Below are 26874 nucleotides of genomic sequence, written 5' to 3' on the forward strand. Positions count from 1 at the left end.
CAAGCCCTTCCACAACAGGACAGCCTTGTCCTATTTACTGATAGTTACTAGGCACAGCACTGCTTCCAGATAATTATAACTTAGATATATATTGCCCCGAAGGAGAAAATGACTGACACCAGATAAAGCCAGGCAGCCTTCCTCCCACATGTAACTGTTCTGCTTTCTTCGGGACCATTCCCTTGCTTATGGCAAAGAGGATTAGGACAAAGATGGTGTATACAGCATTCCAGCTGACTCTGGTATTTTTTCCCTTTCTGATTAGTAATTCATTTGATTTTAATGGCAGGGCTGAATATATTTTAGACATATTAAAGATTTCATCTGTCTATTGGAAAAAAACCCCAACACAACAAACAGATCTTGCAGCAGAGATGATCCTTAAGAAGTAGAAGTTTTATCTCAGCAATAAAAAATCCCCCCTGGCAATACACTGCTGTGGATACAGCACTCCAGACTTGCAAGTTTGGGAAATGTTTTTAGCCCAAAAGCACATCTTACTATTTGGGGGTTATTTTTTAAAAATCCTGTGTGCCTCACCAAGACACTACAGCTATCAAGAAACATGCAAGTCCCACAATGCAGACCAACCAATATCAGAAACATGAACAAATTCATGCTCTCATGGGATCCTTCCATTGACTGGAGAACCACTCGCTGGATTCCGAGTTTGGTTTTCCAAATGCTCACACGCCATTCTAGCTTCTCTGCTTGTGCACTAATGTAGGCACCAGTTTGTTCCAAATTAAAGCTCACACATGACAAGCTATAATGGTTCACTTTGATTTTCCTGCTCTCCTGAACTCTGCCTCTGCATCAACTCTTCCGTTCATCCCTTTTTTACATTCACGATCCCTTAGCTACTTCAAGGAAGACATAGCCAGCATTATACATTTTATCACTGGCAACAAAGCTGACATCAAACACGACTGCATAGGTAACATGCATCATAACTAAAGGCTATGTTTCAAATGGTACTAATTAGTAGGAGTCCATCAACAAGGCTACAGCTGGGAACTTCCAAGAATTGCAATAGTGGGGGAAGCACCCAGCTGCATGTTTCCAGTAGTACATGCAGCTCCATCTCTGAGACAAAGCCAATAGATCACGTAATCCACAGAACTGTTACCTCAACACAGTTGTCACAGACGCTGCAGTGAGAGCAGCGTGGAGGACGGTAGAAGTGGCAGGTGGCACACCATTTCATCCGTACTTGGATTCCTTTAATCTCCACATTCTTGTAGAGTGGAGCTCGGAAGTCGTCGTCTTTATCTTCATCTTCATCTGCTGCTCAATACAAAACTAGGAGTTAGTGGAAATAACACAAGGAAAAGACAAAAGAGCTAATCCGGTCAGTGCCTTGGATACAGGTGCACTGCACAGGCTCTTGGGCTTGTCAGAGAAGTAAAGGAGTGGTGGAAGCAACGGACTGTCAGAACAGGTTGTCTGTGCTGCAGAACACTGCAGTGATCAGGGTCCATTGTAGCACTTCCCGTAGGAGCCTGTGCTCACTCACCAGCACCTGGACAAAGGTGTTCGAGTCCTAGCCAGCATTTACAACCAGGATGAACAAGATAAGCTACAGATTACAGTCAAAGAGGGGATGGAAATCACCCAAGCTCTTGTGAGAATTTCTGCTAAATGCATTTCAGATTAATTCAGTGCTAGCCTACCAGCAAAAAAAGTGAAAGAAATCATACTGACAGAGAGTAGTAGTGGCGATCTGTTCAGCACTCTGGCATCAGCTCACAACCACCCCAAGGCCTGTTGCTCCAGGGAGTCTCATGCCACAGTGAGATACACCATTCTGCAGCCACTTGTGTGCCCACGACGAGCCCTTGCACCAGTATAACCTGTGCCCATCTCTTCAGAGCATACCCAGCATGCTCTTGCTCTAGTAACAGTACAAACCGGGAAGATCTCACCTCTCTCAAAGGCAGCATGGTCTACTGGTCTGAGCACAGGACCAGGAGTCAGGCTTTGAGCTAGTCATTTAGCCTCCTTTTGGCATTAGTGAGATGAGGGCGACAATATGGCAGTCATCTTATTAGGGACAACGTGGAGGGCAGAGGGTTTATCATCTCAGCTAAGCACTGCTCTGGTTAAGAGGTCATTTAAAAATAAATGTACAAAGTAAAAGCCAGTCTGTAACAGACAAACATATATTGGGAAGGAAAAGAAAAAAAGAGAATGACATTCACAAAAGTTCATCTTTTATTCTAGATTCTTATGATCTTTGTTTGCTTTTGACAGAGAAAATCTGAGAAGTTCACATCTATTTAACGCCTGGTTAAACATTATAGTGCAGCTGGCATTGGTTGACTGGCTCCAAATTAGGTGGAATTTGATAATATTGTCCCAGTGGGGCATCAATCACTGTCATTTAGTTCTATATTAAATCTTCTCTAGATGTGTTATCACTACAAAAATGATCCCATTTCCATTGACTTCAGAGGGAGTTTCTCCCTTCACTTAGATGAGCTTGGGATCTGGCTCAACTACAGTATCTAACTTGCCAGAGCATTTTCTGGATTAACGTTTGTGTGTGGAAGCAGAGTGCTGTACTGGCACCATTCTCTATAATTTTTCTTCATAAGTGATCAGTGGGACCCTTAGTGAGAGCTGGACTCTAAATCCATTATGCACTTCCATAAATAGAATCTGTAGGTTCTTTGATACTATTATAAACCACCCCATCCTACATAATACATGTGAGCGTGTGAAAACAGCACACTAGAATGGTCAAACTATTTAAGCTCTTGTAAAAAAAAATACTATGCAGATAACAAGTCTGTACATTGTATATACCTACATGCATATAAACACATTAGTCTTGAAGAACTGACACACACTTGAAGAGTTTGTATAGATTCACATCAAAAATACTGGAAGGCAGTTTGTAGTTGGTCTCTATAACTGGCCAGCAACAAACATTGACAGTCCCAACCCAAACTGTAAATCAGATTTGTCAGGATAGCCCCAGTTTCAGTGACTTAATACTTCCTCTCCTTCTCATTCATTTTGGTGTATTACTGGCAACTCGCACAGGGCCAGTCCTGATTCATACCACGAACATTCAGAGAGCCAGGAAATTAAGAAATTATTAAAAAATGAGTAATGGATCTGGGAGTTTGATTCAGGTCCTCTTCAACAATATTAGAATGAGCTGGATTTACTTCCCTGCATAGACCAAGTTCTACCTGCCACAGAACCTGTGAGCTTATGTATAGCTAGAAATGTGTTTATTTCCAGCTTTCAGTGATCTGAGAAGAAGAACACATTGGTAGAAGAATGTATCATACTAAAGACATTCTCATACTCTGATTCAGTGACACAGGGCAGCCAAGTTTCATGTTTATATAACATATCACGATTTTTGGTGGCTTCCTTAAAGGAGTCATATGATTTCATTAGTCTCAGCTTTTGTATTGCTTATTTGTTGTTTTGGTTTATTGAAGTAAATTTGCAACTATCAGAAATATGCTAAAAAATTTGAAAATCAAGAAGATTAAACTTAATTCCAGTAACAGAAAGCAAATAGCTCTATTGTATATTCATTTTAAATCACTCCTACAACTCTTGAACTCCTTGCACCGGCAGCTCTGAGGGCGGCGTGGGGTGGCGACAGCTTTTTTCACTTGCACACTTGTGATCTGAAATATAATAACATCTGCTCCTCTTTCCTCCCAGCACTGGTATTTACAATCTTTTCTTCTCCTTATCAGTTTTCTTTCTTCACACATCTAAACTCCTACTCCATCACCTTCTTCCAGGATGACTTTCATCCCTTTTCTCGTTCTTTCCATAGTCACATCACTCCCAGCCTCTTCCAGACTAAGCACATAAACAGCATAGAGATGTAAGGCCAAGGCCACAAATGAAGAGAAAAAGAAGAAAGGTGAGCTGTGGGAAACTTCTCCTCCTGCTTTGCTCCTGACTCCCTCCTGTTAAGGGAGATGGAAACCAAAGGAAGTTTAGAAGCTTTCATTTAATCTCCTTGTGCTTTTCTCCTTGAAAAGTCCAAAACAAAGAACTTGTTTGCAAGAGGAAGTTAGACAAGTGAAGGTGTGAATTTATAGCCCACTCAGTACTGATCCTTCCTAGGGCCTGGTGAGCACCTGGCTGCAGCCTCCGCTCTGAAGGAGCCACATTGCACAAAGATACCAGATGCCCAGACTGAGACTTTTTAAAGTGAACAACGTTATTCCAGCTCACCTCCATCCACAGGCAAAGAGCATGGATATCTTTGATAACCTCACACCCAAAGCATGTTTAGTCACTGCTATCTCTGCTGAGATGGAGGAATTAAAAAGTCCAGCAAGCTTGGTAAAAGCTTGAAGTGCTAAAGCTCTTCTGAAAATCTCACTAGCAACTACCCGTACCTTTAAGCACCTAAACACTGCATGACTTAATCTTGCACAAAAGACTGAATCTGGCCTTTGCCTTAGTTTGCCTTTACACAGAATTATTTCCCTAACTGGAGTGCTGCCACGCTGAATCGGGAATTCAAAAGCTTCAGCTGCAAGGAATGGCAGACAGATGCCCATCATTAGACCCTGCTACCTGGAGAAAGCTGGCACTTGCTATTCAGGGAAAGCAGCAAGACAGGTACCTTGTTCTTGTCAGGTGGCAATTCAAAATAGATATTGAAGTCAGAGAATAGAGGGGAGAAAACGCAGCTTGCAGAGAGCACAGACCCACTGCTTTAGCAAGATTGCCTAGAGCAGCCTCTGCTGCAAACTGCATGTGAACAATTATTGGAAGACAGATCAAATGAGGTGATAATTCTCTCATTAGGATGTGTTAAAAGAGATAGCTGCACTGTGGTTCTCATTACAAACGCTGAGGGATCTTTATCCTATTTAATCAGCTGTGAATCAGTACTAATTTAAGCAGGCATATCTTACTAAACGTATACATTTTTAGACACTCTAAGGCAAGCCTTACTCATTATCTTTTTTAGCGTTCAATACTTTTGTATTTGTTTTAAGGCTTTTTTGAAGGTCTGCTTTGATGAAGCTGTTTCAGAAAGTTTAGTCTCCCCCCTCCACCATGCTCTGCTACCTATTGTGAAGATAGTGGCTTAAATCCAGTGTGCCAGCATGACACAGGGAATGGCACAATCACATCCGTCAGGAGACCTGCTCAAGAAGAACCGTTCTACACAACCTCATGCCCTCGACTGCCAGGATGAGCAGTGCAAGGAGAACTGACACCAGCTCAGAAGAGAGACAGAGGGCATCCGGCATTTCGCTACCATCCCACCTCTACTGCCAGCTGAGTATAATAACTAACTAAATAAGGTCTACAGGAAAGAGCACCAGAAGAAAGTGGATTGGTCAGCAAACTGTATTTGGACACCTGATGCCTTCTTTGTCTTGGGTTTTCAACCCCCCCCACCAACAGTCCCATTCTCTGTTACCTCGTGGGAAAACTCCGGGGTCCATGAAAGTTGCCATGCTGAAGTTTGCCAGTACAAACAAGAACACGAGCCCATTGTACACTGGGATGGCTGGGGAGATGGCTTTTGTCAACCAGGGGCACCTGTGGAAAAGAAAAGTTATAGGTAAGAGTTCTTTTGGCTGTAACATGTAGTTTTTTCCCATCTACCTTCAGCACATAGAGAAGTAGCTATACCAGCTATACAGCAAGGCTGAATTTGCAATTTTAGCCACAAAAATTTCCATAGAGCCATCTAAAGTACAGTGCAGACGCCCTTTGTAAAGCTGCTTTGTTCCATAGCACAGAAAGCACCGATTGTTCACATGGCTCGTAGGGCTTTGAAACTCTATTGCCCTATTTGCAACCTCGCATTTTGCTTGTCTATGTAAAACCTTGATTCCATTGTTGCATTTCTGTTTACCTTCTATATACCCTTGTGGCAATTGTTAATTTTCAGTGGTGTAAAGCAGAACAGGATTCTTAAACCACTCATCTCCACAGCAGATACAAAGAGAAGCACACTCACTTCTCACTGTGCTTCCCTGAGTGGTTTTCAACCCCAAGGAACACTCTGAACCAGTGCTGCAAAACCTCCCCTTGGGGGAAAGTTTAGTCAGACCGAGCATGGGCTCTGCAGGTGTCAGCAGAGTGTAAGAATGCAAGAGTAAAAAGAAAGTGAATGGCATTTGCCACATGAGCATTCTCAGAAACACTGGCAAGGCTTGCTGCCTACCCAGTAAATGTCAATGAGAGAAACTGAAGATAAAGGATAAAGGAAAAAATGTACGAGACTTTGGAAAGACGATGGAAAATGCCTCTTAGTTACAGGAAAACGGTTCCAGCTCCAGAAAAGAACACTTCCCACCAGCAGAGGAGGGCAGGACCAGGGCAGAAAATACCATCTTACAGTCAGCGTTACCCAATATAAAAGCAGTGTTTATTCACTCAGCCATTTACCACCTCTCTAAAGCTTATCTCTAAACACTAGACCAAACCTACTTCTGCATAAAGATGTTTGGTTGGTGTTAGAGGGTTGCTGAGGGTAAAAATCTGATCAGTCTCATGAATCTTGCAAATATAACTAAGGAAAAATGTGGCACAAAGAATCTCTTTGAAAAAAGTAAGACCCCTGACTGAGCTCCTTATATTTCCACCTGCCTTGACAGCCAGGGACTCCTCCAAAGCTGCGAGGTATTCAGCAGCAATACCTTGCCACCATTAGCATAAATCATGCATTGGCCCACACATTCTGGATTGTATTTTGCCTGAATTACATATACAGTTGAATTTGATTATCTGCCAGGCTAGAGCCTGCAGAGAGAAAGAAAAAACAACATCAAACAACCCGCCTTCTCCCAAATCTAATTTGCACTGGTTTTGCTACCAACATGCTGTTTCAAACAACTGAGAATGGTGTTATTGACCTTGAAGAGATACTGTTAAACCTGTTCTTGTGGCCAGTATTAGAAGGGCACCACATTTTCTCCTCCCATTTCTCTGTGAGTAGGCAGAAAATACTGGTTTGTGCTCCCCTCCTTTTCACAGCCAGGCTTCTAAAACAGCTCTGCTGCAAACTGCTTTTAAAAGGACCTTTCCTTGTGTGTGCTTCAATCAGCCCAGCCTGCAGCGAGGAAAAGATGAGCAAATGAATGAACTGCAAACCTGAGAGCAAGAGATGTCTGTGGCTGGGGCCAAACCTCCCGGCTGAGCAGGGAAAAAGGAAAAAGATCTTCCTGTTAGAGGAAGGATGCTTTGCGATGCTTTGCCACAGCCCACTGAGGGGGAGCAGAAGCATGGAGTTTCTCCTGGGCCTTTCCCTGCTCAAGATCAGGCCCAGGAGATGAAGACCTGTTAAGAGAACAGGAAAGGGCTGAGACCTCAGTGGAGGAGAACTGAAATCCTCTGTTCCTCTTGCATTTGGGATCTGATCCAGGTGCTTGTAGAGCCTGGATAAAGGAGCTTGTCTTGCAGATGAGTGAGCTCATGGAGATGAACTACCTCAGACAGCCCCAGCTGAAGACTGCTTGCCTCCATGAGGTACCCTAAGACACTTACTTTCCCCAAAAGGTGAATTTCAACGTGCAGCAAGGTCACCCTGACTCACTGCCACACTCAGTTTTCCTCAAAGCAGCTGCTGATGACTGAAAACCAAGGCAAGGCAGAAGTTTCTCACTTGCCATGAAATGTGCTGCAGTGGCCTCGCCAAGCAAGCGGCAGGCCTGTCCCTGACAGCTTCTGCCAGATCCTTTGAAGGAATTCTGCCCAGGAAAGGGTTCTTCCCTCTAGATTATAGTAAAATTACATTAGGCAATGGGCATGACTGACTTAAGTTCTTCTCATGAAGTAATTGCCTGCACAAAGTTATGAAGTTGCCCATTGCTTGTCAAGCACAGAGGAGAGATTTCCTTGGAGTAAAGTCAAGTAAGAGGGCAAATCAAGGGACAGGAAACTCTTTCTTACAGATAACTAGTGACTCAGAACAAGATTAGGAGACAGACCATCTCAGATGATTAATGTAAGCATTTGTTAACATTCTCGTTTGTGATTTACTTTGTCATGTTCCCAACAAATAAATCAAAACACTAGGAAAAGCTTTAGCCATAAGCTAAACTAAACAGCTCATTTAATGGGTAAATAGTGTATCTGAAAATACTTCATGGAAGTTGAAATAAAGGATAGAGTGAGTCACTGTGCATATTAGCCAGAAGGTCTGTTCACAGTCCTTCTATTTTTATTTCCCAGAATCTTTATGTAGCATCACATATTACATAAAATTAGATGGGACAATTTGTAAACTAGACTGACTGATAAAAACAGATGTGGAGATCAAATCCTGGCTTGTAACTGTGAAAAGGTCTGAAAAAGAAAATAAACTTGCTCCTAGGATTCCCAAAAAATGATGCATCCTCCCTGTCCCTTGCCCCTAATGCACACAGAATTTTAGGCAAAGCAACAGAAATTCTAATCCAAGTCTGGCAGGTTGTTTTATCACTAATCCATCACACAAAAGTCTGGCTTCTGGCCCTCTGTGCTCTCTGCCTGGAGAAGGAAGCTGTAGAAATGTTTGAGCAGGACCTGTAGTGCGTTTCTTTTTACTTTGTGCATATCCTCTCTTCAGCAGCAATAATGCCAATCTATGGGACAAATCTGCCCAAACTTTTCAGTTGCTTTTTCTAATAGAAGCTGTTACAAATCTAGATAAATGACACACAGATTCCAAGCTTTATTTGGTTGGTGAACCCAAAATTTCAAGAAGCTACAGTCTTTGTGTCTTGAATTAATTTCACAGCAGAATTATGCGGCATGAAGGTTACCACAAATCTACACCTCAGAAGACTCTCTGTTCCCCATGGCCATCATCCCTCACTGCACAATCAACATTTAAGTTAGCTGTGAAATTATATGTAAAACGGTGTGCTCTATTCCAAGTTAGCTGGGATCCCTCACTTGAACCAGGCAATGGGAAGGATAATATTGCTCCTGTTGTGGGTACCAGCCCCGCTACACCAAGAACTGCTCAGAAGAGAAAGCTTCAATGGTTTTGTTTACTGTAGAAATTAAGAGCCAGCACGCACCACCGTGGCACACTGGGGGTAATTATGGATCTCAAATTCTTCCAAACGAAGCACACAATTACACAGGCAGCATTTTCCTCATAATGATACTTCTCTGACATAGTGTGATTCTGCTCATAACTCAGAGGAGAGTAATTCAGGGTGACAGATTTAATCTAATTTTATTTGCTCTTGAAACCCTATCCTAATCAAATGGAAAGTTAAAAAGATTAACAAATAGGATCACACAACTTGCTAGGTGTCAGATAGACTTACGCATCATCAGCTGCCTTCCTCTGGTAAGTTAAACAAAAAATAATCCTTTCTGCTTTTTTGCATGGTGCTTTGTAGCAAGACAAGTTTGTGTCTTATAATTATAGTTCACCTACAATTAACTAATTGAATAGGACGGGGAGCAGAACGTGGAGCAGGAGGCTACAATCCTTCTCTTTCTAACACAAAGACAGTGAAATCTGCTTGTGTAGCGCAAAGAGAAGATGTGGGAACCTCAAGAGTACAGACAGGCAGCCAAACTTTGGATACTTACCCACACCTAAGAAGAAGACCCCAGGGATTTTCTGTTTGGCTGCTTAGCTGCACCAAATATTTGATCTGAGATTACCACACATCCTTCCCCTCAGTCTCAAACAGATGGCTGATAGGCAACAAAACCATTTATTTCTGCACAAATCACAAGGCATGGTTTTATAACACAGAAAAGAAAGCATCTCTTAACTTGGATCAACTTCTTCCACCGTTACTGTAGTAAAACAGTAATATGAAATAGCTGATTCAGTGCACGCAAGTAGAAGCAGCTCAGTGACATAGGGACTAATTAGATAAGAGGGGTCAACAAGCAAATATAATTTGACTAAGCACTGGTACTAATTTCACTGAAAACTTTCAAACTGTGTCCATAATTCTGTAGCAACCTGTCATGGTTTGATTCCTCCCGAAGAGTTTCAAGCCAAACCCTGACTGTTAAGAACACATACCAATTCCTGTACTGTACAATCCATATAAACAATTTCTAATCATCACCAGATCTGAACAAAGATTTAACATTTCTGATGTTATCCTGATATCCAGCAGCCCTAAGACCTGGACCCAGATTTTTTTTTGCTGATTTTAGGTATCAACTGTACTAGCTAGACTATAAAAGTACTGTAAACTGATTTTGAACACCCACATTTTAGAAGAATTTGGAACTTGATGTAAACATTGTACCTTAAAGACTATTTCACCAGTGTGCATGTAGGACAGAAGAGGTGTGAGCCAGCAGCCACAGGCTGCACGCTGCCCACTCTGCACCACAGAGCAGAGAAGGGCAGAACTCTCTTAGTCTTAAGCAGTGAAAACCTAACACATTTTTCACATATCCCAGTCTGAGTGAGATTTTTCCATTTATATGCTCTTTCCAACCCTGAAATCACAGAAAAGTACCTTTCTGGAATAGTAACAGAAGAAAAAAAAAATCCTCATTTTCCATTTTTTGTCACTACCCAAGATAGCTTGGAGATGATTGTACGTCTAAAAATATTTTCCAAGGTGCTAAGGCATCTGTAGGTTTAACAAGGACTCACTGGAAACAGGAGACAATGTATCTGAGTGTCATAACTAACATAAAACAGAACAGCAGGTCTTGTGAAAATAGCAGGATGGTCAGGATGGCCAGGTCCTTTGCTCAGCTCTGCCACATCAGATTTTGATAAATGAACTAATTTCTGCACCACTGCTTACTCATTGGCAAGACTGCAGATAATATAGTTGCCATAGCACTATACCCTCACGGTGAGTACAGCAGTTGTACTGATAAAAAGGGATATCAAAGACAACAACTCCGAATGTTACATAAATATGATAAAAGCAGAAATAAATACTGGAGAATTTACTACTGAGAAAGAGAAACTGCTGAGAGCTGAGTGCTACATGGAGCAGCTCATGCCAGTGACATGTTGGAGATACCAGAACATCTGACCTGGGCTTCCAGGTGCAGTTATCCATCACAACAGGCAAAAAATCCCCCAAAACCTACCAGCAAAACGCCCATGAATTTCATGAGCCCCTTCCTAATTGAAATATAGCTCAACACTAGAGACAGAGGTTCAATCCATCATCTGCTTAATTGTGTTTAGTTATTCACAAGAGCTGAAATTCACTCAGGTTTAACAGGAGCTGATGGGGTTCCAGTGAACTTTCCACTACCCCTGGACTCCGTCCAAAGGCCAGGGGTTCATGTCTGGCAATGTACAGATCAGAGGAGCTAAACCAATTAAAAAGTCAACTTGAGATATAATAGTCCTTGGTGAAAAGTCTTATCTGGGCTACACATCGACCCCAAAGTAAAATACACTCTATCCTTTTCACAAAGCTACTCGAAAGCTCTGGAGCGTGTTCCCTTCCTCTCTTTGTAAACAATCTCCAGGTAACTGAGTAAAGACACTATTGTCATGTGAATTGATGCGGGAGAAATATAGAGAAGGAACAAGAATACCAGCAATTAATTCTGAGACAACCCCAGAGGTAAACATATCCATCATCATCCTCAAGTTCAGAAGCCATCCTGCCATTGCAGAGGTACTGCACAGGCATAGACAGACCCTGCAGCCAGTGGGCAGGACAGACTCTTATGAGTTACACACACAGTGTGACCTCACATCGTGTGCATGGTGAGCAGACAGGGCTGGACTCAAAGCACATGCTTTGCAGGGATGCTCTGCATGCCCAGTACCTGCTGGGAGCCCAGAAATCTGGCAGAGCACCCATAAAAGCAGCAAAGCCATCGATTATTGCCTGGAGCTGTGTTCAGTTGCTCACAGCAGCAGGACGTAGGGAGGCAGGGGCTGGGCTCATTTGCAAATAGAGATCAAAACAGCAAAATCCTTCTCTACACAGTGCTTTGAAATGTGCATTGTCCTGCAGTGAATTAAGGACCTACACAGAGCCAGTTAGCACTGACTGACACATACAAAAGCCCAAGGCAGCGGTTTTGTTTTGATGTATCCGTAAAGAAACACGCTCTAATAGCGTACCATCACTTGAAAATAACCCAGCTTTTGGTTTGTGCCTCAAATTGAAGGCATCCATTGTGTATTGATTCTAGAGCGTATATAGGCTGGATTTCAGAGTACACAATAACATTTTTATATTAGAAGCACAACGCTCACATCAAAGTGAGACAGTAGGTCTTTATGGCACTTCAAGCACCTAATGGGCTGCAAGCAGATTCACCCTGAGCAGCAGTAAACCCTGTGGCGCCTCACGGGAAGGAGCTGATTGCCAGTGCATGGACAGATCAGAGCGCACTCGGAGGCTACAGAGTGAGCGCACAGATCCAGACACAAACCCCCTTATGTGAAACCCGGGGTTTGCTTTCTCAGGGCTGAACTTTACCTAAAGCCTAAAATGCCATGCAACCTGGAAGGGGCAAGGACGACAGTAATCCGGGGCTTCTCAAATATGCACCAACCTTTTATCAGACCATGCTAAGCAGATGGAACTGAACTCTGCTTTTTCCAGCAGCTAATAGAGAGCTGTGTCTATGGATGGTCTTTGGGTCACAACAGAAGAGGACAGTAAGGAGTCACTGCAAAATAAGCACAGCAGGAGAGACACCAGTTGCCCTGTCACACTGAAAGTTTTAAATCCATTTGGTTAGAACAAGAAGGAACTGCTGCCAAGTAACATTCCTTTGCAGTTCTGTCTGCATATGGCTGATCACCAGCATCTCTGCAGTGCAACAGCTGAATGACTTCCAGCCAGTTCCAAAATTCACATAAGGGAATTATCAAGCCGCAGAAACCTCACTAAATGGGAAATCGGAGAATTACTTCCAAAAGATGGTGTATGAACCAATAACTCATAACACAGCTGAGTTCTTGATGCATGTGGCTGCACTGCCCTCAGTTTGTGCTCCCATGCGCACCATTTCCAGCAATAATCACAGACCAGCTGCCCAGCGTAGGGTCCAGGGAGGTCGAAAGGTACTTCACAGTGTCTGAAAGGGATACACATGCTACACAAGCTGAGCTTTTTGGAGTATTTTTGAAGATGCTTTGTGGAATGCCAACTTGTGCTTCTAATTTGTAAACATCAGAACTATTAAATCAATACCACAACTACTATAGCAGTGCTAAAAAGAGACAGCCCCTCATCATGAGTCCACCAGAGTCCCATTTCCTTGAGTAACTAAGGACACAGTTTATTTGGGCTTTATACTACTAGTGACCCTCATGATCTTCCAGACCCCTCAACAATCTGTAACCCAAGTTTTTGTTGGACAGATGGAATTGCACTTGCCAGATCTCATTCCTCTCTGATGGAAAAAATGCAGAGAATAGCTCCTCCCTGACTGAAGGCTGTTCTCCAGTGTGGCCCCTGTTCTCGTCCTTGTCAACACACACATGGAGCCACCAGCAATGCAGAAAGGTGAGGTGGGCTGCTCCTACAGAGTTACTTTTTAAAATAAGTTCAAGTTAGAAGCAGCCTAATTCTGACAGAGTTGGGGTGATCCCAGCTACTGGCACAGAAGGATTTGTACAGACTTTGTTCACTGTATTACCCAGCCACATACAGAACACATCTAGTGCACATCCAGTGTTCAATTGCATAAGACAGCGGTGAAGTGGAAGCAAGGCAGCTCATTATAAGTGTGCCATGATGAGAGAGAGAAACAGGTAAAGAAATATTATGAGATAAGGGGGGAATGGTGACACCAGTGAAAAGATACAGCCTATATTACCGTTGTTGAAAAGTTAATATGACGTTTTACATATTCCTTTTCCACATGAGCTTCAGTAGAAAGAAATTAAATTTCACAAGATACCATCCCTTTAGAGCTACTGGAGAAATTACTTAACTAAAAGACAGCATCTATTACATTAAAGTATGTGCCACTTAAATTAACAATGAGCCAATATGCATAAGAAACATTCAATATGAGCTCTGAACCCTGTGATCATGTCCTCACTGGATTAGCGGAGAACTGGGTAACATAATGTCCTTTCCAAGCTGCAGGGACAAAGATGAAAAGCAGAGCCAGCCCAGGTGTCTGGGTTTAGTCCTGGCCAGGCTGGGTGTCAGGGTGCCAGCATGGGTCTGGATCAGAGAGGAAGCTCCCTTGTTAAACCTCTGCATTGAAAAGAGCTGCAGGGGCTGCTTTGGTGCAGGGATATTTAATTCAGGCTGATAGAAAACAAAATTACTTTGCTGAGGAAACATCCTAAGAGATGATAACATCTTAATTACAGAGGCAGGGAAATGGGATTCAAGCGGGTACGCAGATGTGTTTCTTGCCAGTTCCACTCTCAAGTGCAGTGAGGCGGGGGTCTCGCCAGCACCCATGCTGGCGGGGAGAAGTGTCATTATTTTACTTGTGAATTATTTGATCTATCCCAAACCCCATCATTTTAAAGCTTGCTCACATACTGCAGTGGACCCAGGGTAGCTGTTTTGTCCTTATTAACACCTCAGTATTCACTAAAAGCCTATGGGTTTGTGATTTTAAGGGGTGTATGTTTGGAAGAACCACAAAGTTATCAGAACAGGTACAATTATGCTCTGGGCCTGATGAACTAAAAAACTTCCAGATCTGTTGCCATAATTCAGGAACATAAGTCAGGATTACAATTACCTTAGTATACTCCCGAGTAAAACTGGAACGATTAGCAGCTCCTGTACCAAAATAGAAGACTATGGAAATGGCATATGTGTCACCATCTGCTAACAATATGCAACAGGCAAACTAATTCAGGAAAAAGAAAAGAAAAAGAAAAAGGAAAAAAAAGGAAAAAAGGGAAAAAAAGGAAAAAAAAGGAAAAAAGGAAAAAGAAAAAGAGAACCCCCCTCCCTGTTTCTTGATGAAACTGGTTCCCATTTCCAAGAATCAAAGCAAGTATTTGTCTTAGGCATTACACTTTCCAGGTTCCCAGCTGGGACCAGAATGAGAAGCGTCAAGCATCTTATGATTTAACTGTTGAGAAATTTCCAGGCCAAATTTTCAAGCAAGAGGTTTGGACAGAGATCTGAACTGAGGGATGTTTTGTCTGTGGAGTTCCACCATTGCTTCCAATAGCAATAGTTAGCATGAGTATGCGTACTTTTTAAATACCCAGTTGCTCCTGAGCTTTGCTGAAGTTCGTAATTCATGGAAGGAAGGAGGGAAGGAGGGAAGGAGGGAAGGAGGGAAGGAGGGAGGGAAGGAGGGAAGGAGGGAAGGAGGGAAGGAGGGAAGGAGGGAAGGAAGGAGGGAAGGAAGGAGGGAAGGAAGGAGGGAAGGAAGGAGGGAAGGAAGGAGGGAAGGAAGGAAGGAAGGAAGGAAGGAAGGAAGGAAGGAAGGAAGGAAGGAAGGAAGGAAGGAAGGAAGGAATCAGAGTATCCCAGTCACTCCAGTCCTTTTCAGAAGGTGTTTCATAAATTTGTTCCATAACACAAACAGCTCCAGTCTTCCTGGTCTCATATGTCAATGTCAAATGTTTTGGTAGGATTTGTTTGTTTTATTTTTACTATTCATATTCTGAGGAAAACTTGAAAGGGAAACTCATAACTTCTCAAAATGTAGTACACTGTACCTGACTCCAAAGGGCAATAACATGCTAAAAATGAACCATATTCTGGGAAGTTAAATCCCTGAAGTACCCTTTGGTGAATATGAAAAGCAATTACTTTTTCAGAGCCAAAAAAGTCCCTTTTTCGTATCTTAATTCCAGGATGCACACTTGAATCCTGCAAAAAATGTTTTTCCACTCACCCACTGGACATAAACCAGACTTTTTTATTGACCTGAAGAAGTATAGTCAAGTAGTGAGAGTAAGTGACCTTGTCAAGGGTTATTTTTTTCACCAGTTTGCCTATATATTTCACAATCCAGTGTCCCTGGGAACACCTCGCCTTTAACATTAACTGCCCTCCCTCAGCTGTATTGGGAAGAATACAAAGATATGTCAATAACAATTAACTGGAAAATGTTATAGCCAGTCTCCAGAGTTCACCAGTTAGGGATACACACAGATTTACTGAAAGAATGGCTGAAATCAGAGATTATTAGTAAGAGACTGGTAAAGATTTACTGTGCTGCAGGTCGGGCACGGAGGTGCAGATCCAGAGCGGGGCCCGTCCTCCTCCTCATCTTCCATCACAGCAGCCCCCCAAAGGAGGCTTCTCGCTTGTGCTCGTTATCCCTCATTTCCTGGCATGCTTGCAGGCCTGTTTCCATACATTTTAGTTAGGAAAAGAGCCTTTTACAGTGTTTGTTCCTCAGTTGTGAGTGACACATTTTATCAACTCTTCAACACTTGCTGTTCAACATTAAACACTGGTATCAGCAGGGTTGGTTTTTTTCATTACAACATCAGATCAATCAATTGACAAGTTAACAAATCTGTTTGCTTTGCATGGTGCTCTGCTTAGATTTTTTGTGATGAAACAAAAGAGTGGTTTGGATTCTGCCTTTCCCCTCAAAATGGCACACTGCCCATCCAGCCACCTTCACTCTGTATTTACTTTCTAAAGCATCATATTCTCCCTTCTCCCTCCTCATGACAGCTCAAGGCAAACCACAGTCTATGGGACATCTGGAGGTTGTGGTTTGAATGAATCCCTTCCAGCCACAAATAAAAGCAGTTGTCTTTGCTGAATTAATAAATACTTAAGACTTTATAGTATTTCTGAACGGCAAATCTCCGTGCTTGTAAGGGCCATACAGAAAATAGCCTTCAAAAGGTTAATAAAAAGAAAAGCAGATGCTCCACATCAGTTGTCCTAATGGTGTAAGATGAGAAAATGCATCTGCCTCGTGTCTTTAGTAATTGATTGACAGCAGCTCCATTAGTATCCCTTGCTTCTCTTGAATTCACATAACCGTGGCTTTAGTTCCTCAAGGACTTTTTGTGAATGTTGGGAAAAAAAAGAAGGCTAGAGACAATGATATGGTTATGCTAAATATACAGTGAATACAGCCAGCAGGGAAACACAAGTATCCTCATTCTGAAGAATAACAGATGCCAAGACAGCAGAACCCAGCCTTGAACTGGAAATGTTTTAAATTCTTCACAATTCATGCCAGTAGGACATGGAAGGAGTTAGAATCCAGAATTTTCAAGAGACCTAAACAAAGCAGAGTGTGTTTGGAGAGCGTGCTCCATCAGAGCCCCTGTGCGTAACACCGTCCTGAACCTGCTCCTTCCCCGCTGCAGGAGCCGGGCGCAGTGGGGCGAGGGACAGTTAAACCAGCCCAACAAAGCTGCGCCCTTCTGGAGAGTCAGGCTGGGTGTGCACTGCTGGCAGAAAGGCCGGTTGGGCAGCAGCGCGAGGAGCCGGCGAGGAGAAACACATTCACTTTCTACCAGGATTTTTGTTTCCTATATGTTCGACTCAACTCCAAACTCTCGCCTTCACAAACACACAGGTGCTGAATTGTCCAAATTACGTATAATCTTGTGTTGCTCATTTATGACAGCACAACCAGCGACGAAGAAAAGAACTTGAAGTGCTCAGCTTCCCGCACACAGGAAGAAAGCCTGTGGTGACAGACTAGGCAATGCGTGACTTGGTTTTCCACCACTCCACAATGCACACATACCAGCTCCGTTTGGGAAACTCCAGGGAAGCTCTGCATGCAGGCTCTGAGCACTTGTCTGCAAGAGAGTTAAATCTCCAGCTTCTCCTCACTGAGTGAGGAGTATCAAAGTTACGAAAAGCAGAACCTCTCTGAAACATCTTTCTTGTAAATTATTGTAATTTCCCAATCGTCTTCAGCTTGGATGACTTCGCCGGGTCCACAGGGGAAGATATACAGCATTTGGTTTGGATTAAAGGTTCCTAAACTGTGACTCAGGAGACAGAGTAAATGATGTGCAGCTGCCTCACAGAGCCCTGTTAATGGTGACAGTGCCATGTTAACGGTGACAGTGCCAATCCCATGTGGCTGTGCTAGTGGGTCCTAAACGAGTTTGAGTCCAGCAGTTACCATCTGATCTAAAATTTTAGGAATCAATGACTGTGTCAAGTTGATTCTTCAGGCTGATAAAAATGTGAGGGACTTGTTGGATAAGCTTTATTGAAAAGGACATGGTTTGTTCAGGCATGATCTTTTTTCAACTAGTAAAGCTGTTTGCTGAACAAACCAACACTTTTTTTGAGTAGTGAAATATATTGTTTGTCATGTGCTTTCGTGTTGAAAGCTGCTTGTAACACCACACCTTGCTTTGTGTGCAAGCAATATTACAAACAGTTGTGTTTGGCTTGACATCTAGTCAAACTGCAGTGTGACTCCACAGACTTAGTTTACCTTCCCCTCAATTTTTAGCCTCCACACTTCCACATTTTAGTCAATCAGTTGTTGCCAAATTGTCCCCGTGAACTTTCCTGTATCATACATTCACAAGTGGAGGCTGGACTGTAAGAGCCACCTTGAAATGCTTTGCTCCTTAAACATCTCCTTTCTGCAGAGCAGATCCACCTTTACAGGTGGATGCTCATATCTGGTTAATTAACTGCAGTTCCATAGAAAAACTGCATTAGCATAGCCCAGACTAACATCGATCTACTAGATCAGTGCAAATCTGCAATGCAGATGCAGAAGCCTATTTAGCCAGTTCATGTAAGTATTTTAAGGTCAGTAACTGAAGCAACTCTACTATCAGCTGCTCAGCTCCTTCCACACTGTGGAAGATTCTTCATCATCTGCCATAATTCTTGGTCACCAGGTGGCCTGTGTATTGAAACGCCATGGAGCGTAAGTGGCAGTGATGATAAAGTAGGAGTGAAGTGCCACAGATGTGAAAGAGAAAAATAGTTTAGTTAACAAAGTAGATGCTTGTAACGTATGTCAAGGCCATATTAAAACATCAGATTGTTGCTGTTACCTGTTTAATCTTCTGTTGTGTGGAAAAGGGAGTTAGGAAAATATTTTCAGCCAACACGACTGTCTAAGCCAATGCCCAAGGCAAATGATGCTCTAAACAATAAGGCATTTTGTTTAACTCTGCGATAAATACTAAATTTGCAAAGACAGCTGTTTGCTTACAGTCTTCAATTTCCAGTCAATAATTCGTATTTAAATAAATGCATAACCATACCTAATCCCCCCACCCTGAAGTCTCAGCTCCTGGAGAGAATGGGCATGAGGTTGGAGATGAGGGTTTAAAAGTTTAATGCTTGAAACGACAAATTAGGCCACTCCTTTGAGAGCGGCCACACGTTGTCTGAAAAAAAGGGACATTCAATAGGCACACCATAGCACATGAGATCCGTTTCTGGATTTTTACTTTTGAGTTATTGAAATCTTTCCACAAGATTATCAGTCATAGAACTGTTTTGTTGCAGCAGGATCTCTAACAGAAGAAAGAATTGACAGAAACAGCTCCTGCAAAACGGGCATTAGGAACAAGCGCAGTCAAGGCAGCAATCTGACACCTTTGCTTTCAGCCGTGACAAACCAGCGTGAGTATCTGACTGTACCATGTCCTTCATCTTTTAGCAGCTATATTATTCATACAGTAAATTAACTGATAGTTGTTTGTCCTACCTGTTGATTGTGAGAAGCTAATAAAACCCAGCTTTGGATGAAAATGGTACAAGCAAATCTGTGCCTTTATGCTGAAGATATCAGTAAAACAAGTCAAATCCACAAACAGAAATCTTAATTTAAAGGGACATTACCCTGAAAGTACACTTGTCTTCCTGTATATACAGTAAAGTTCTATCCTCTGTCTTTGGTAGCACAGACTACTAAAACCAGAATGTCCATAGGTTACAATATAGACTGCAGAAAGGTGAGAGCATATTCATTTAAGTTTTAAAACATCTGAAAGCTCACGTATCCTTCTTTGCAAAGCAGGGAATCAGCCATTCTTACACTCACACCAAACTCTCCTAAACTTTCCATTCCAAGACCACAGAGGTCCCTTGAATGAAGATGAATAACATGGTTGTTTGCAGACACAGGAGCAGACAGACTTAGCCTCTCTTTTTCTCCACCACGAGCACTCCTGCCTATGACCAGATTTCCACATGATCCCATGGCACGCTGGGGATGTTCACCCAGTCACTGCTGGAAACTCAGAAGATATACAAGTATTTTTCCTATATGATTCAATGCAAGGCACAACCTCTTCCACTCAGTGTGTTCAGCAGGATAAATACAAATCTTTAACTTGATCTGGATCTATTGCCATCTCCTTTTAGAAGCTAACTTGCACATGGCCAGTCTAAGGCTAAAATCAACACATCCTAATATAACCACAGACCATTAATGGATTGGGTCTACAGCTTGAAAATTCAGGTATTTGACATGCTATTGAAACTACAGGTGCTTGAAATGTGTAAGAAAAAAAAGAACGTGAGCCCCAGTATGGATCTTATACCCAGGTGCATCTTGCTTTCTCTTCCCTCATTCTTCACCAGGCACATGGCCCATTCATTGACAAGTGTGTTTTCCCGTTTTGGTTTCCTGGGAGTCTCTACTGGCTGCACGTCAAGCCAAATGTTCATTTTGCTATCAACATAGCCAGGGGGCTCAGAGACGCTAGCCAAGCCTTGTTCAACTAGTGTTACTGTTTTACAACATGTCATGCTTGGTGATATTGAAAGGAAAAGCCAATAAAAGGAAAAATTAATCTTGTGATTAAACACACGACTTTGGATTGCTGGCTGCTGACACTGGCGTCGTGCCACCCTCTCCGAGGACAGAACAGAACCTGTCTGCTGTCTTCACCAACAAAAGGTTTTTTACAAAACAAGGGTCTCTTGCTATGAATGATCAAAATGAGCAGCTTGGCAAAAAGACCTGGCCAACCATCAATTACAGCTTTGTTCTAGCCCAACTTAGAGCTGATATTGTCCAGTTCCAGACTGAAATTATCAACATCCTGCTCTTACAGAATTTCTGCATGCCATGCAAGTTACAGCTAAATTCACAATATATAGAATTTATAGCAAATTTTAAAAAGAATAGGATTTTGAAAATTCCCTTTTAAGATATTTGCATGTGTCAATGCAGAGTTCAGATTGTTTTGAAATCTGAATCCTCTGGGCTCGCTAGGCACCTGCTCCCTCAAAGCCAGGCTTATGTGCCATTGAAAGATCTGTGCTGGTCCTTTGGAGAGGGATTAATTCCTTTTCAACTATGAATATTTGCATAGGATACTGTGTTAGTTATGCCAAAGTCCTCTTTTGATACTTGCATTCGAGCATAAACTGTAGTTTTTGTGAGCAGTTACACAATGTTCATTTTTATTCCGGCAAATGTTAAATTTAAACTCTGCTTAGAAGGTCTCCTTTAGGGAAATTCAAATATGCAAATAGTCTTAGTGAAAATAAGAAAGCTTGTAAGCACGGTCAAATCAGAATGCACTTCTGAATGTCTTCTCACCGTCATCGTGTTAGAGGAATGTGACAGAAAGTCCATACTATGAACAGCAGGGTTTGGCCTCTGTTATTTGCAAATGGAATTACCCCTCTTCCAGTCCTGTTCTCCCTCTTTGGACTCATTCTTTAGTTGACCACAAAATCTCAACACTCTATACATTAAGTATTTTCTTAAACAGCCTAAGCACTGGATGGTCCTTCCGTGTCCAAAAAGCTATCACCAATGGTAAATCCTGTGAATGACCAATATAACTATCATCATCACAAAACCCATCAAAACCACCTTCACACAAAAACATTTTAAATACAAAGAAATCCAAACCCCAAATATTATCTTTTCTTATTTCAACATGGTTGCTGATGTTACAGTACACCCATTAATTTTAGCAGCATTAAGCCCTCCCAGTGGATCAGTGTGATGAGTAATGCTTATTATAAAATAGCCTTCTAAAAACCAGCTCCATCCAGCAGCTGTATACAGCTGTCTCCCAACAAGTGTGATGACATAGCTACTTCTCAGTAATAAATGCTAAAGATACCACCGCTTCCCACAACAAATGCTACCTCTATGAAAACCTCTCCCTTTGTATGTTTGATTACTTTGAGCCAGTCTCACTAAAGAGGGTTGTGAAGACACAAATACTTTTATCAGAAGAAACCTTTGACCAAACCTCTGATGATTAATAGCAAAATAAGTTTCTGGAATCAACGTCTCAAGTTTCAAATGGTTGTGGCAGATAGAAATGGTTCTGAGACATAAATCACATAATCTGAAATAGAGTACAACCTGCTTGTTTGTGTGCTTCCCCTGCTGAAGTAACCATACAAAGCTGCTCCTCAGCTCACCAGGCATGAAAAACCATGTGTTGATAGAAAAGTTGTGTTACCTAAAGCTTTGAATCTATAAAAGTGATGAATAGCCCTAATGTTGATGCAGCCAGTGAGAAGATGCTGTCAGATCATTAAGCATAGCCAGGTGATTTGTCAGTGTTCAAAGACGGTGAATTTTCTGTCTTCCATTTCCTCCCTCAGGCTCCTTGCACATGCACGTGTTCTCCAAAGCCATCTTTCATTACAGCCTGAAAATCACATTTTTCTTCCTTCCTCTTCTCCCCATTCACCTTAAAAGTCCTCCAGGCTTTCAGGGATGATTTTCAGCTCAATCTCTACTTTCTCAGAGAGGCTGGGTTTGTACACATACACTTATTAGCAAGTTTAGTCTAATGTACTGGACTGTGATTATCACATTCAGTGTTGTTAGGAAATTCTTTACTGCTGCAGCAGCTGAATGCAGCCATCCTACATGTGGGCCTTTTTTTTTCCCCTCTGTGGCTACAGACAATAAATACTGCTTATGTATGCTTTTTACAGAGCAGCAGATTGGTGTTAGATTAATTCTAAACCCCATTTTATCAGATTAGTTTGATTAGCTTGTATTTCAGATACGTTCTGTAGGACATACTAAAAATCTCTCTGCATTTTAAGTTCTGGGAGAAAAAGCAATGAATTCTCAAAGGTATCATAACAGAGAAACAAAGCTCTTAAAGCTCTTAGTACAAAAACAAAACAAAATGAAACAAAAGTGAGAGGCACCAAGGCCATGACAAATGGAAATAGTAAAAGCACAAAGAAGCATGAGGAAAGCTCCTCCAGTAATCCTGTACCACGACTAATGTGCCTATGCCTTTGCTAAGTAGCACTGCAAGATCACATTGAGGTTTTTTACTTATGTGAGCAATGCTGCTTGGGCCAGAATGACAGTGCATATGAGCAACCTGCCAGGGATGCTTCCAGCTAAGGAGTTCATGGTCTAATCCCACAGATGCAGGTAAGAAGGCAATCAGAGCATTCTTCATGTTGTTCACAGGGTGAATGCCCTTCTGACTTAATCATAATGCTTGAACTGAAACATCTCACAGGAGACAAGAGGAATAGACACAAAGATTATAGTGTGAGAAAAGGATCTTCAGAAACACAATACAGAGAAAGCGTTTTTCACAGTTGTGCAATTAAGATGATTTCTACTGGAAAAAGCCACTCCTGCTATAAGCTCAAGCTTTGCATATAGTGACCATAACCCTGAACAAGCAGATGTCAACTACGATGCAGAGAAAAGCAGGTACCTTTCTGTTCTCAAACAAAGCTGGCTTTTGACCTGCTGGGGGAGGGACAGAGACACAGCAATCTCATTTTTGTCTCAAGTAACTCCTTTCCTGTCATTCAGTGGCAGCTCTGCACTGCGTTAACCTCACTTTGCAATCGCTCCACACCATGGACTGGCTGAGCTTCAGGACAGTCAAAAAACCTCAATGCTTGCTCGACACCTCATTTTCAGGCCACTTGTCATCTTGGTATTAACAATGCAATGGCAGTTCTACCGTGGAACAAATTCCTTATAAATATGGATTTACAAAACTGACATGCCTAGGTAATAAAGACAGCTGAGAGACACAAACCCACGGGTAGGATCATATATAAGACTGGCTGCAAAATGTGACCAGACCGACAGCATACAACTCTTCTTAACATCCTTATTAATCTCAAATATGAGAATATGCATTTAAACAATACAGCAAAGAAAAAGAATAGCATTAGAAGAATTGAATGCAAGTCGCAGATACGTAAATACAGTATTTTATTATTGCACTACATTTTCAGGCTGCATAAACAATTGTACATATATTCTGTGGCTGTACTAAGCCACTGTGACAACTATTGTGGCAACACAATGCCAAGAAATCCCCTGAGATGTAGCAATATTTTCTGACACCACAATCCCGCAGCTATCTCCACAGGCAATTAAATGAAAATGCCGCACTGCCTCCTGCTACATCCCAGAAAGCTGTATCAGGCAGTTCAGCCTGCCTAAAATAAACATTATACATGTATAACCAGAGACTGACAACTGCCAATCAGCTCTAACGTACTCACTGCAACTTCTTGAAGTGGTTGAGATAAGCTTGCAGCAGAAACAGTACAGGGCATTCCCCTGAAGATGTGAAAATATCTTCCAAACAGGTTAATCTTCCTGAAAAGGAAACCTATATTCTTCATGGGGAAAAAAAAAAATACAGCTGTGGAAGATGCCAGATTGCTTTGCACTTTCTATACCAACACTGAACTGACTGCCTTGGATTAAGTGTGTAAAGGAGTAATAAGCAAAACCAGAGGGAGATACTGACTGTAGAAGAGGGAGCATCAACGAAAAACTAAAGGACAGAAAGGAAAATGAGTCAAGCAGGTGGCAAAAAGTGTTACAAGAAAACAGTAAGTCTGTTTTCCATGGTGCTACAGTATAACAGACCTACTGAAGACAGAAGGGGTATTTTCTGTTTCAGGAATGGCCTCAAGGGAGACAATTCTTCCACCTTCATTCCCTCTACTGTGATTCTCAGTCAGTGCACAGTACAAGTCCCTGCCTCAGAAAGGCTACTGACAACCAGCAAAGCTTGTTCTTAGTATAAAGCAGAGTGCTGAATGTGAAAAGGTGGGGGCATCACCTGAGACTGGCCACTGAACACTGCCAGGAAGAACTCTCGTACACCCTCGAGCTCAAAGTTACCAAGGGCACTGCCACAGTAAACTTAGCAGCATTTCCGTGGTCAGGGTCAGAATCACAAATGAGTCTCTGAATCATCAGTATTGTCTTCATACCAAAAAAGATGAAGAGAAGTTGCAAATTTTGGTTTTTCTTTTTTTGGGGGTTTTCTTGCCTGGCTCTTTGTCCACTGAGAGCTGGGCTAAGCTTAAATAGTTGATAGCTACATTTTGTCATTCCTGAGCTGGAACACACAGAGATGCAGCCTGTGTGCAGCATCTGGGTGACACCCTCTTCCTCCAGTTGTTCAGACAACTACCGTGTCCACCAAAGGACATGCTACGCAGGAATGCGACACATGGGAATTGATTTTAACATATTCTTCAGGATTTTGCCTGTTTTCATCATGCTTTTCTATTACAAGCAAAATCACTTCCTGAAACTATTAAAGGACCTGGCATCAAATGCAGCAGGGTCTCGAATTTCTGCCCAGAGGGTCTATGCTACAGCATTTGTAGACTCAATCAAAAGGCAAAGTTTGCTGACAGACAGCCAGACTTTTAAATTTCATTTGCTCGGGCTGGACCAGAAGCATCCAGCACTAATACAATTCTAGCAAACATAGCAATCATTTGTTCCACTTGACAAAGGTCATCAGACATTGGCTTGAATCTCCCACTGAAGTCTGTTTACTGCACCCTGCTTTCAGTGGCAGAACCAAAGACTTCACAATGAGCTGAGCCTCATTTTCTGTAACAAGCAGTCAGGAACATTATGCCTTTCTTATACTCTGCAATTTTAAATTTGCAGGGTATAATCCTGAAAACCAGTATTAAATTTAATATGCTTTGAATTCACATGATCTCATTACAGGATGAGATGATTCTAGACATACTAAGCACAACTGTACACTAAAGGTACTCAGAGGCCCCGTATGTGACAACTATGCACTTTATTTAGCAATTCTGCCTGGAAAGGTGGGTTTGTATAATTTTACTGAAAGAACCTTTTGATTTTAGTCTCAGTCAAAAGCCAGACCAAGTGGCAAATTCTGAACATTGAAATATCCTGTCACTTAATAGCAAACCCCCTTAAAACAAGGAGATTTTATTCTGAGGCACAAAAAAGGTACAGAGTTTTACAGAACCTTGAGTTGGTCTCTTTTACTATACCAGGGTATCAACTTGCTCTTATCTTGCAGTAGGATTTGCAAGGTAGCAGCAAGCTGACACCTTGACTAACTCCACAAGTGCAGAGGTATGTGGTCTGTGTCTCTAATTTATACACAGACATTTCCAGCTTTCAAAGGGGAAAATGTGATTTAAGTACATGATTGCCTGCCAAATTCCTCACACAATTACAGATGTTTCTTACATGTCTGACCTAAGAAGGCTGACGGCTGAAACCGAGACTTATCCAAACCACTACAATTTCCTCTACAAGCCATTTGTCTAGAGTAAAGGGACGAGAGGAGATCTAGATTTATGGATCATGACACAAACTTATAAATCTTTGCTCTTAGTTTATGATTTAAAAAACATTTAAGTGTGGAGTTTGTCAGCCAAAGTAGCTTTTGGTCCTTTAATCATGTGTTCCAGTTTAATGGAGCAGAAGCAGCACTTGTGTTTCCCTGCCTTAATGTACGCTTACTGGTTTTGTTCAACGCCAGTATCCGCAGTGAGAGAGCAGGTAACTGCACTTGTGGAATACCGGGAATGCAGCTGCTGATGCCACAGTGGGCATTAGTCCAGCTGAGGCACCTTTCCTTCCAGCCTTAACACTTCTGAAGCCTGCAGGGTTCCCTGCACACCAGAGAACGCTGCTGCTGGCACCCCAGCTATCGCTTCTCCAGCCTCAGTAGGAGATTGCCCAGGGTGGCAGGAGCAGAATGGGTATTTGCCATCTGTCCAGCACACAGGGTCCGTGTATGCCAGTGTCACTCAGAATAGAGGATGGGTTTTGGTTTTCAAACAG

The 26874-nt window shown here is 42.2% G+C and overlaps 1 protein-coding gene across 2 annotated transcripts in view; it reads right to left on the bottom strand.

Annotated features, from left to right (window-relative positions):
• Nucleotides 1-26874, bottom strand: part of ZDHHC8 (zinc finger DHHC-type palmitoyltransferase 8) — a 102025-nt gene that overhangs the window by 18750 nt on the left and 56401 nt on the right. For both annotated transcript variants that reach the window (XM_071815823.1, XM_065851687.2), the window contains exons 2-3: nt 5423-5544; nt 1130-1287 (exon numbers count right to left, since the gene is read on the bottom strand). In XM_071815823.1, coding sequence (XP_071671924.1) covers nt 1130-1287; nt 5423-5544 — 280 coding nt within the window. The remainder of the gene's footprint in view (nt 1-1129; nt 1288-5422; nt 5545-26874) is intronic.

This window comes from Patagioenas fasciata, chromosome 17, assembly GCF_037038585.1.
Source record: "Patagioenas fasciata isolate bPatFas1 chromosome 17, bPatFas1.hap1, whole genome shotgun sequence".
Lineage (NCBI taxonomy): Eukaryota > Metazoa > Chordata > Aves > Columbiformes > Columbidae > Patagioenas > Patagioenas fasciata.